This window comes from Cricetulus griseus, unplaced genomic scaffold (assembly GCF_003668045.3).
Source record: "Cricetulus griseus strain 17A/GY unplaced genomic scaffold, alternate assembly CriGri-PICRH-1.0 unplaced_scaffold_14, whole genome shotgun sequence".
NCBI lineage: Eukaryota > Metazoa > Chordata > Mammalia > Rodentia > Cricetidae > Cricetulus > Cricetulus griseus.
In genome coordinates, this window is record NW_023276853.1 from 36,508 (window position 1) to 49,758 (window position 13,251).

Here is a 13,251-nt window from a genome sequence, read left to right on the forward strand (position 1 = left end):
ACTCTTAATGACCTGAGATGTGTTCACAGTATTTAGAGTGCATCATGGTTGAAACAAATCCTTAAAATGACTTCAGGTTAGCTGAAGGTGTTTTGATAAGAGGTTAGATGTAAAAAATCCAGGAGGACAATCTAATGTTGTATAAAGGCACAGAGCTGAGTTATAGATCCATTAAGGTTAAGGATCAAAAACAAAGCAGCCCAATATTATTAGCTGACATAATTTTCTTGCTAGGATGGGTTGTTAACCAAAGTTTTTGATAAATTCCTTGTGCCCATTTCTGTCCCATTTTCTAATATAGAAAAAGTTGATGAGTGTTCAGGCCTGTCAAGGATTTAAAATAGAGCTGTCTGCTTCCTTTACATATAAAGAAGTTAAAATTTGTGGTTCTTCTATGAGTTCTTATGAGATACATAATAAAATAATTGATCCTTTCTTTGTAACTGCAAAATGCAGCCTGCCAATAGAAGAACTGGCTGAATAAAATACCTTGCTTGTTTACACTCTGTTAATCTCTAACAAGTTGCTTGGAAATGAATGCATGTGGGATCATTAGACAACTTGTTTTTGCCTGCAATATGTAAAATGTTTAATCATGTAAGGAATATGAAAAGCATGCTATTTTTATTGTTTTTACCTATATTCAGTATAATCATTCACTTGAAAAATAGAATGTAACCACATTGTAGTATTTATATTGCCTGAATGGTTTTGTTAGGGCATGTAAGCTGTTGAGAAAAAATAAAGACAGAATACAGAAAAAGAAAACATCAAGAGAGTATTGTTCATCTTTTCCCTGATGCCCACAGATAAAAATTGTCTTAGTAAACTGACTCCATGGGTCCCCATCAATCCCAGCACTACTGAAGACTGGTCCTCATCACATTGGTTGATGCTATTGCAGAGGACTCAGGTTTGCTTCCCGGCAACCACATGGAGCTTTATAGCTGTCTGAAAATCTACTTCTTCATGATCTTATGCCCTCTTCTGACCTCTGAGGGCATAAAGCATGTACACGGCACACAGACATACATTCAGGCAAAATGTTAAAACACACAACATAAAATATATAAATCTACAAAAGAAAATGTAGTACATGCATACAATAGATTTTCTTCACCTATAAATAGAAATGATATGACATTAGTAAAGAAATTGTTGGACCTGGAATTTATATTATTCAGTGTTACCCAGATTCAAGAAGACAAATACTGCATGATCTCTCTCATTTACAGATCTTACATTTTAATAAATACATATGTTAATATGTTAAGTATATAATACAATACACTGTTTGTTATATGTAAATATATATTTTAAGATATACATTTTAATTATGTTATGATTGAATATTACATATAATTGTACAATATATTGTGTTAACTTTGTATACTATATATTATGTCAATATAATATATAAAATATAATTACGTAATGGTATAACATAACAATATATAAATGTTATATATTTAATGTATATATTAGTGTGTTTATGTATGTATATTCGTTTGAGTGACATATAAGGCTTGAGACTAGAAATATGAGCTCAGGAGAGGGAAAAAAGGTGTTGAAGACATGTGGGTGGGACAAAAGAAGACACATGTAAAGTCAAAGCAGAAAAGCAGTTGCTGAAGGTAGACCATTACAACAGGGGCCCACAGAGAGGGAGAGGTGAACCATGAAAAACTAATTACAGTCTTTAAAACCCGGCAAGTCCATACTGGTTACGTCACCGTGGAGCGCTACAGTGATGATGATCATGTGGAAAAGATGGAAGTTAGTATTGAATGATTGAGAGATCATGACAACCGACTGGTTTCCTTCCTCTTGGTTTGAAACCAGAAAGATCAGGCTACAGCTTAGTATGTTGTTGAAGGTGTGGTCTGAATCTATCTCAGTATTAGTAGCTCTTGGAAGGAGATTTTCTATGAGAGAGGCTGAACCTCTGTAGTAGGGCAATGACAATAAAGATGGAGAATGCCAAGGATTCAGCTCCTGAATCCTTATCAGAAGTGAGGGACACCCTGAGAATGAGATTGATGACTGACTTATATGCTACCCGATTGCCCTCATCCAGCAGCTGATGAAAGTAGAAGCTGACACCCACAACTAATCGCTGAACTGAACTGGAATCCAGTTGCAGAGAAGGACGAGTGAAGAGCAAAGGGGTCCAGACCAGGCTGGCAAAACCCACAGAAACAGCTGACCTGATTATCGGGGAGCTCTTGCTCCCCAGACTGATACTAGCATGGGACTGAACCAGACCCCAGGAACATGGGTTTCAGTGAGGAAACCTCAGAAATCTACGGGACCTGCTGTAGCAGTTCAGTACTTATCCCTAGCATAGGTGTGGGCTGTGGGAGCCCATTCCACATAGAGGAATACTCCCTGAGCCAAGACACACAGGGGTGGGCCTAGGCCCTATCCCAAAGGATATGATAGACTCTGGTGAAACCCTATGGAAGGCCTCACCCTCTCTGGGGAGCAGAAAGGATATGTGATAGGTAGGGTTTTAGTTGGGGGGGTGGTAGGGGAGGACAGGAGGGAGAGCGAACTGGGATTGTCATGTAAAACAATCCTGTTTCTAATTCAAATTAAGAAAAAAGTCTGAGGAAAAAAGTGAGGGACACAAGCATCGATCAACAGTTCCTATTGGCGTGTCTCACACATGACAATGAACACATAGCTATGCAAACCTAGCTGGAGTTTATACTGGAAAAAGTAATCAAAAGTCCAAATGTCTGTCTTATCTCGAGCAACCTGATCCATCAAGATACAATACCATGAGCCAACAAGTTGTGGTTTACCATTTTTGAGAGTGAAGAAATATTTGAATATCTCAAAAATGCTTAAATACATTGCTTTTAAAAATATTGTTCTTTATTTTTGCATTCCGTTAGTATAATAATGGTGCAAAAAATTTGGCCTCCCACATGTTTCTGATGTTTTCCAGCATACCCAGTGTTTGACATTCATAAAGAAATTGGAGTAACCTAGCCAGACAACATTAACCATTTTACAGACAGTGTCATCAGATGCCAAATGTCTGTCTGAATGCAGAGTCTCCAGCATGCAGAGTTATGACAATGACCTGCTTATACTCATGTTGTTTCTTCAGACATTGGAATGTAAAGAACTGTTATGAGGAGGCAAGAATGCAATCAAATACATTGTGTAGACCAAGAGTGACTTAACATAGCACACCAGCATGAAATCATACCACGACAAGAGAATAATAGAAACTATTCTAGTTCTCAGGGTAAATCTGCCAGGCTGTTGAATAATAGTTGGAAGCCAGGTAAGGTAATAGACACTGTATTCAAACAATGCAGCTCCAATGAGTCAGACTATATTTGGATTCAAGTCATTTTACCAGTCTTTAATAATACTCAATTAATTAAAAATGGGAAATCAACATTGAAAGGGAAAGTGAAAAATCTAGAAACCAAACAGTTCATCAGTAGACACCAGGTTCACCAGAAAATTTCTACAACAACACGGGCGAAATATGGTAAACATTCCATCCCAGAAACTCAACACTAGTTGTCTAGCTGACATACTTCCAAGGAGAATTTTACATGAATTTGTTTTGAAAACCATAATTGTCTTTCAGCCTGGACATCATTGGAGTTGGAGAAGCTGTTTGTGCAATCACAGTGGATTCACAGATGAGGGAAACACTCAGAAGCTGTAGTTAACCAAATGCCCTGCTGCCCTGCTCCCTTGTTTGAGCCTGGCCCTGTCCAGCTCATGGTACTCTTTTGGGGGTTCTGGAAGTGACAGGACTCCTATACCGTTTTCCTGAACCCTGGGCTCATATAAATGTCTCCTGAGTTTTGGACTACACCAGGAATGGTGAAAAACACACCAGTCAACTGTTAGCTTTCCCCATAGTTTTCAGTCAAGACCCCTCTTCACAGTTTTCCCCATGAGGTGCTGAGCATATTAGTAACTCTGCTTCTCTGCGTCCCTTTAACTGATGCAGAAGTGTATCAATCTGTCTGTCTGTCTGTCTGTCTGTCTGTCTGTCTTTCTGTCTTTCTGTCAACTTTTGCTAATGTAACTGGAATATGTCTCTGTTACTATGTTATTTTCCACTGGAATTCTGATTGAGTCTGCAAAGAGAAGAAACAGCCACTCACTGTTTGAGCCATTGTGCTCATATTCACAATGTACATCGATTCACACAAAAGCTTCTGGCTTAAAGTATTTTATTTCTTTATGGCAATGATATCCCTTTAATAAGTCATTATTGACATACATACCTGCCTGTGATTTTAGGAATAGCAACTTCTGTGGCTAGAGACGTGGGTCAGTAATTAAGACAACTTGCTGATCTGACAGAGGATTTAGATTTTCTTGTAGTTCCCACACTGGTTGGCTCACAATTACCAGGAACTTAAGCTCTATGGAAAATCTGGACACTGCTGCTCACACATACACATGTGTACATACTCATAAGCTCTCTCTCTCTCTCTCTCTCTCTCTCTCTCTCTCTCTCTCACACACACACACACACACACACACACACACAGACACACATACACATACACATAGAGACACAGAGAGACAGATAGAGAAATACATATAAAGTAATAAATCTTGAAAGACGAATTAGCAGCCTTTAGCAAAGCGTCAACACCTGTGTTCAGATCAAACGGCCTGCATGTTGTTGCTGGGATTGCTGGGAACCAGTTTAGGAAAAAAAACCAAGGAGTCTCAAGATTCAGACAGAGACCTTGTTTAAAGAAATAAGGCAGAGAGGGTCACACAAGGGCATCCAACCACTCTTCTGGCCAGAATTCATGCACATGCACATGCACATACACATATACCAAACACATACACTATACACTTCTCTCTCTCTTTGTCTCTCTCTCTCTGTCTCTTTCAGTCACTGTCTCTCTCTCTCTCTCTCTCTCTCTCTCTCACCTATCAGTCTGTCTGTCTGTCTGTCTGTCTGTCTGTCTGTCTATCATCTATCTACACATCCATCATCTATCTGTATCTCTATCATGTACCTATCTATCATGCATCTATTTTTTCTGCCTCTCTTTCTAGTAGTTTTCATTTGAATGCATGTTTACTTTATATATAAAAATGAGTTGTGTTTCTGCACCACAACATAGGAATGTAATGCTTCGAGCTTTTGGGAGGCACCAAGTTTCACAGAGGAAGAAAGGCAAGAGACAGTCTGTCCTTTGCCAGGTGGAAATAGCTCCCATTTCATGTGAAACCCTTTTCAGGATCTTACTTCAATACTTAGCAATACTGACTTTCCCTTACTCCCATCTGTCTGGAGATTTTCTGGTCACCTGTGACTTGCTATAAGAAGAAAATGTACTTACAGTGTGCTCTGTGTCAGCACAGTGGAAGAGTGCTGTAGCAAGCTATTGAGTCTGTCTTGTGGAGGAGAGACTCTGGTCCCTCAATTACAGGCTTATAATTCCCTGGTCTTCCCCACAGGACTTGTGACTTTCAGCTTATATCCATAACAGCATCTGCATTGTTGATTAAGCGTAGGTTTCTGACAGCCTTGATCCTTTTACTTGTGAATGAAAAACTCCAGATTAAGACAGTAAACCCACAGAAGCAATTATGAGGAGTTGGGAAGAAACTTTTCTGTGAGCCCTCAGAGTATGTCACCCAAGGAGTCACAAGGGAAGTCACACATCCTATGATAGGGTTCAGGTGGCCCTGTTGGATTCAGAGAGACCTGACAGGTTTTCTTCAAAATCTAATATCTTGGGAGATTTCAGAAGTTAGTAACTAGCTTTAAGGGCGTGAAAGTTGAGGCTTTCACAGATCTTTTGTATCTCACTATTTAAAGTACTTTTTAATTGAAAATAGATTTTTCTCATACAATATATCACAATTATAACTCCACTCCTTCTATACCTCTCATTTCTCCATATGCTTGTATCAACTCTCTGTCTTCTACTAGAAAAGAACAGGCCTCAAAGAGATATCAACAAAACATAACTGATAAAATATAATAAGTTGAAAACATCCTAACAAAGTCAGATAGCCAAGCCACTAAATGAACTTAAGGGGACCAAGAGAAGGTCCAAAAATAGAAGGCTCATTCATTTTCATATTCAGGAGTCCCACACATTTACTATGCTAACATATGTATATGATACCCGGTGTAAACCTTTGCAGGCCCTGTGCCTGCTGTGTTAGTCTCTGTGAGCTCATTTGCCCTTATTTGACTCAGAGGGTCTTGTTCTCCTGGTGTCCTCCATTCTCTCTGGCTCTTATAATATTTCTGTTCCTCTTCCGCAGGATTTCTTGAGCTCTGAGTGGAGGGAATAGCTGGAGACCTCCAACTTAGTCTCTCCCATAGACTTAGACTTAGCATAAGGTGTGGGTGTGAGTCTCTGCATCTTTTTCCATCTGCTGTTGGTGGAAACCTCTCTGGTGATGAACAGATAAGCCACTGAACTCTGAGTTTAACAGAATATCATGATGAATCATTGCATTGATTTTCTTAAGACCCAAAGTGTTTTGTTTATTTTCAGGACTGTAGGCTGCTTAGTTCTTTGCTTCTTGGTTTCCCAAGCAGTGTTGTCAGGTTCAGTTTTGTGTTCTGTCTCTTGGAGTGGGGCTTAAATCAAAGCAGGCATTGATTGGCTATTCACAGAAGGTCTGTGCCAAAGTCACCCTAGAATATTTTACAGCAGAATAGTTTGTAAATCAAAGGTTTTTGACATGGCTGGTGTCCACATTTCTGTTTTTGAATCCTTCAGAGGATGTTCCCACCCCAAGAGACTAGAATGTAGTACTTAAAGGTCCATGCAGGTACCAGAATGACCCTCCATGTTCAATGAGTTGTGAGGTTGTTGCCCTTGGCTATGAGGTCCCTCTGTCAGTTTTGGGAAAGCAACAAAACTTTGGATTATTTGGGAATTTCCACAGGATCCCATTGGCCTACAACTCAACTGAATTTTATCCACTTTGCCACTGGCAGCCTCCCCTGGCTACAATAGATGGCCTGTTGAGACTCCATAACAGCTATTACTTGGAGTCCTTATTAGGACCAGATTCATGGATTCTAGAAAGTTTCCACTGCACTAGGTTTCTACACTACCCTCCAAATACCTTCCAATTCCAGAAGTCTTCTACTACATACTCTCTTTCCCTTTAATATTGCCCTGTAGTGGATGGTACAGTGTTTCTTGGTTAATTCGGGTCCATTAAATGAAAACTCAGAGATATTTTAAGAGTAAATGTGAAGGTATCTTCTCCACTAGTGCTTAGCTTCAACCATGTTGATTCCTGGGAATTTCTCTCGTGCCTGTTTTTATCTTTAGCCCATATGACCTCCATCTATCAAGGTATCTCTTTTCTTAATAGGAAATCTTTTTGTAATAATCCATAGGTGAAAATATACAGTAGAATGGGATATTTCAATAAGATAATCATCATAAATTAAAGGCAGTGGGGATGCTCCCATAGCCATTCACACCATGCCAGTTCCCAGAGCAAAATGATAGTGGCATACTTGCAGAGGCATAGCTTTAGTAAGAGATATTCTAAAACTGAAGCAAGACCTTGGGACCTTTCCTTTCCTTTCCTTTCCTTTCCTTTCCTTTCTGAGATTTACCCATCAGTGCTTGCTTCCTGGTGGGCTCAACTCCAGAAGGTCACTTGCCACCGGCTACTTCTATGACATGGCTACTGGGAATATGCAATACTGAAATTCTAAGCATGTCTCATCAACTTAGTAAGATAAATATTTATCCCATGTCTTATAATTTTCTAAGGCATGGGGTATCATCTTGAGTTTTTAGGCTCCCACAAATCTCAGTATTTGCCACCATCTGTCATCAAGCATTGTAATTATTCATGTACAGCAAGGTGAAGAGAAAAAAATGTGTCTTCAGAATTTTACTCCACTTAAATGTGTTGTGGCCTCTATGATGGCCTCTATGAGTTTTAATAGTTAATTTAGGATGCTATTGCATTAATGTTCTTAGTTAATTTTCTCGTTATTTTGACAAAAAATCACAGAAAATCACTAACGTTTGGAAAAGTTTATTTCAGCTTGTAGCGTATGACTATAGTCCATCATGTCAAGGAATCATGGAATCAGGTGGTTGAGGTCCCGGATCATGTAGTATTAAGAGTCACATGAAAAGAGAGATGGATGCCAGTTCAAACTTGTTTTTCCCCATTTTATTCCATCCAGGAATGTTGATGGCTTTGCAGAATTAGATCTACCTCCAGTCACCTAACTTAGAAACTCCCTCAAAGAAGTGTACAGATGTGTGTTTCCTAGGTGATTGTAGAATCCCTGAAGTGAACTATCACCATTAAGAATCATGTTACCTAATATAGTGTGGTCGAAGATGAGGCTTAGACTTGCACAAATGATAAATGAATATATGGATATCTTTATGAACAGAAACCAACAACTTGTGACACATGGAAATATTAAAAAAAAGATCTTTCCCCAGGCAGACAGAAGACAGTGTGGAGACAAAGTTGGCAGCAGTGATTAGTACAATGGGACAACATATAGAGACATGCTTATAGAAATGTAGAGGTTAACCTCTAACTCTGAGACTGTCACAAATTGTCATACAATAACAGACTTTAGGGAACCCCCATGGGGGGCCTTACACTCCCTGGGTGCAGAGGGAGGAGGAGGTGGGGGGTGCTGTTGAGGGGTTGGGGGAGGGGAAGGAGAGGGAGAAGGGATTCACATTTGAAGCAGGCTTGTTTCTAATTGAGCTAATAAAACATAATCTCTAGGGGGGAAAGTCATACAGAATGCCAGGGTCAAAGCAACTGAAGAGGAAGTGACGTTGGTACACAGGTGGATTGGAAGTCTAGGGATATCTCTGGCTTCCAGTGGAAGTCTGAGAACACAATGAGCAGGCACAGCAAATAGGCATCATTGACTCCTCCTCCCAGAGAAACCTGAAAGTGAAGCCACAAGCCCAGACCAAGAGGTCAAATTTAGAACATCAGTGAAGCCAAAACATGAATAAATACCGTGAAGTTGCTCACACAAACATGTTTTTCTCAATATGCCAAAGATCTTGGATTTTTCTTTGCCATTCTGTTTTCTCATTCAGTAGCAGTAGTGGAAGCAGACTCCAGGCTGTGCCTGAAGAGAAACACACAACTCAACAGCCTATTGGACATCTGCAAGCACAAAATACTCTTCAGTATGTGATGATCCCTATTTCCACAGCCTTCGGAGTGAAAACAAAGATATCTTAATCACATGGAGACATTTAGAGAGCATTAGAATAATTGTAATAACTTTTGATGCTTAATTTAAAATCACTGACTTTCTTAATAACACCTGGTCATGGGTGGTCGATAATCAATAATGTATGAAAGAATATTTCAATCTATCATTACATGCAAGTCACCACATTAAATTACCTTCCCCTACAGAAGGAAAAATGATTCTTAGGAGAAGATTTGTTACTACTGATGAGGATAAAGGGGCAAAATGTGGGGAAGCACGTGTCTAGGAAAGTAAATAAGCTGATTATCCACAGCTTTGGGTTGTTAAATGATGTTGTGTAGAGAACTAATATAAAGGACATTGAGTAGGAGAGGACAAAGGTGCACACAAGGATCAAGATGGTTTTTGTGGCTCTGTCTTCAGGGGAGCCTCTGAGGGAATACAGGACACTGTGGATGTACTGTAGCTGACTCCTGTGCCTGTAGAGGATGCCTACCATGAAGACACTGGTCCAGACCATGAGACTCAGACACAGACCGTCAGTGAAACAAATCAATATCAGATGTAGTAGAGTTGCAGTTTTGCTCAAAATAGTTGCTGAGCAATACCCCAACTTGATTTTCATGGTGAAGTTTTGGTTAGTACCAGATCCAACCACATCTATAGCTGTTTTGCTGTTTAGAAGCAGATGCACAAGCCAGCTGAGTGAGCAGGACTGAACCATGTACTTGGAGATGGAGTGTTTAAGCTTCATGCACCTGGAGTTTCTGGGGCTGATTGTGATTGCCTGGAAGCAACTCAAGAGGCAGGTGCAGTGCAGGGAAATGCCCCTGGACACTCGGTTACTGTAGAGAGTCAGTTTACATAAAAGGTCATCCAGGAGATTGTGCAAGCCCAGCTGTGCCAGTATGTGAGGAATTACTCTTGAGATAATAACCAAAGAATTGGCTAAAGTCAGGTGCTTTATAATCTGGTCTTTGGGCATCAGATTTTTTCTAGTGAATATAGACATGACATAAGGAAGAAGAACTGACCAGTTGCCAAGAATCCCAACAGCTGTTTGAGAGAAGAACAAAACCCACATTGGCAAGTTCTCAATAACCATCATCTTTTCAGCTTAAACAGACAATACTACTCAATACTACTCAGGAAGAAAACATTTCTCTGTGTATTCATTTTACCAGCTCAAATTGTATCACCATCCAACCATCATTTATTAATATGTTTTCCCCATTGAAAAATTTCTTGAAGGATTTTAACATTGTTATATATTATATTTGTCTTGAGATCAGTCACACTATTGATGGATAAATAACAGACTCTAATGATAGGTACCTTTAAGTTGCCTCCAGTTTGCAAATTTCTTGCCGTAAATAAAAATGCATGTTATTTATAGTTTATGACCATTGTCTTTTCATGTCAAATTTTTGAAGCCTACTCTCTGAACAGATGCGTATACATCTGTCACAATATCAAAGAGATCGCTCTAGTCTAGATACTACTGCTCAATAGATCAGGGGGTATTGAAATTGTAGTACTTCAGTCATGGAGCAGTGGCTCATCAGTTGATATGTTTGCTCATGTCACTGGCCATGTAAGAGGAGCAGCAGATGCCAATTGACTTCAGAGGATCAGTCGATCTGGAAAAAAAAATCATGATGGGTAATCAGGCGTTGGTGGCACACGCCTTTAATCCCAGCACTTGGGAGGCAGAGGCAGGTGGATCTCTGTGAGTTCAAGGTAGCCTGGTTTATGGGGTGAGTGCCAGGACAGGCTCCAAAGCAATAAAGAGAAACCCTGCGTCTAAAAGCAAAACAACAATAACAGCAACAACAAAAAACCATCCACCACCACCCCCCCCAAAGAAAACATGATGAGTGAATCTTAGATACACAAGGACTTTACATCCTTGGCCCTAGAATGTTTCTTTCTTCTTCTGTGCCTTTGCATGTTTGCCACTTCCCTTTATCTCTAGTATCTGTCATGGTGTGAGGGGTGTGGGGAGATCGGCACTGTCGTTAATGAAATATGATCATCTCTTGGAAATTGTCCATTTTACTGGGAATTTTACCTGTTTATTATTAAGATGATGATTTCCTCCTATGCTGTGCTGTTTAAATGAAGCAATGATTTTTACACAATTACAGTAGTAGTTTAAGTAGAAATTTAAACAATAATAGTGTTATTTATACAATAATTATGTTAGTTTAAGTAGTTTTTATTAAATATAGTAGGGAATTACAATCGATGTTAGTTAAGTAGAAAAATTAACATAGGTAAGGGTAGAATAAATTGCTGCGAATGCCTCTGATAAAGCAGAGGCTACAGAAGATAAAAGAAAACAAAACAAAACAAGGAAATGTCACACAGCTAGACTACATTGAGGAGCCATACAGATTCTGGCTTAGGTAAATGATTACGAACCCAAGAGGACGATCTTAAGCTGTATAAAGGCACATAGCTGGGATCCAGATTAAGGTTATCTATCAAATATAAAGCAGCCTAATTATTATTAGCCAAAATAACTTTCTTGTTAGGATGTGCTGTGGACGAAAGGTGGTAATTACCTCCTTGTGCCCATTTCTACCCTCAGTTACCTGATATTAAAACCTGTTGATGAGTGGGTATGCACTCTGAGGTTTTAGATTAGAGCTGGTGGATTCTTTTACATATATAGAAGTTTACATTTGTTATTATTCTAAGACTTCCTATAAGATAACCTTTGTAGCCACAAAATGCAGCCTTCTAGTAGAAGAATGGGATGAATAAAATACCTTGCTTGTTACCAGCCTACAATCCCCATCACCAAAGGAACTAGGAAACAAGAAGGACTCTAAGAGAAGAATGCATGGAACCCAGAGAATGGGAAGGGGCGGGATCTCCAGAGCTAATTGGGAGCTTGAAGGTATGGGAGAGGGAGCTGGGAGAATGGGAGGCGCAGAAGAGGAGGGGAGAGGTGGAAATGGAGGAGCAGGAAGGTTGAGTTGGGGGGAAGAATAGAGGAGACCAGGATGAGAGATACCATTACAGAGGGAGCCATTATAGGTTTCTCAGAGAGATCTGGCACTAGGGAGATTTCCAGAGACCTACAAGAATGATACCAACTGACAATCTTGGCAATGGTGGAGAGGCTACCCTCAATGCCCTTCCCCTATAATGAGACTGATGACTACTTTATATGCCATCCTAGAGCCCTCATCCAGTGGCTGATGAAGCAGAGGCAGACAACCACAGGTATACACTGGACTGAACTCTGGAACCCAGTTGCAGAGAGGGAGAAGTGAAGAGCAAAGAGGTCAGAACCAGACTTGTGAAACCCACAGAAACAGCTGACCTGAACAAGGGGGAGTGCATGGATCCCAGACTGATGTCTGGAAGGCCAGCAGAGGACTGATCCAGACCCCTGCTCACGGATGTCAATGAGGAGGCCTTGGCAGTCTATGGAGCCCCTGGTAGTGGATCAGTATTTACCCCTTGCATAATAAGGGACTTTGGGAGCCCATCCCACATTTTGGGATGCTCTCTCAGCCTGGAACAGGGGTAGGGACTAGGCCCTTCAGGATGATATGACAGACTTTGTGGAATCCCCATGGAGGCCCTTACACTCCCTGGGGAGCAGAGGGGGGATGAGGTGGGGGGAGGCTGAGGGCCTGGGGGGAGGGGAGGGAGAGGGAGAAGGGATTGACATGTGAAGCAGCCTTGTTTCTAATTTGAACTAATAAAAAATAATCTCTTGGGAAAAATACTTGCTTGCTTACACTCTGTTAATCTCTAACATGTTAGTTGGAAATGAATGTATGTGGATTTTTGGAAAACCTTGTTTTTCACCTGTAATAAGTAAAATGTCCAATCATTTTATGATTAAATATGAATCATATTCAACAGCATATGAAAACATGCAGTTTCATTACCTGTTCACAGCAATCGTTCACTTCAAAAATAGAAATTAACCAGATTATAATTTTTATATTGCATAGAAGCCATAGAGGAAAAATAAAGACAAAATACAGAGGAAGGAAACCATCAAAAGAATATGTGTGTTCTGA

At 40.0% G+C, this 13,251-nt stretch overlaps 1 protein-coding gene across 1 annotated transcript; it reads right to left on the reverse strand.

Annotated features, from left to right (window-relative positions):
- Window positions 1–9,395: 9,395 nt before the first annotated feature.
- LOC113838801 (vomeronasal type-1 receptor 4-like) lies at window positions 9,396–10,310 on the reverse strand. Its single transcript, XM_027434318.1, has one exon. The coding sequence runs from the start codon at window positions 10,308–10,310 to the stop codon at window positions 9,396–9,398; it is 915 nt and encodes a 304-aa protein (XP_027290119.1).
- Between the last annotated feature and the right edge of the window lie 2,941 nt (window positions 10,311–13,251).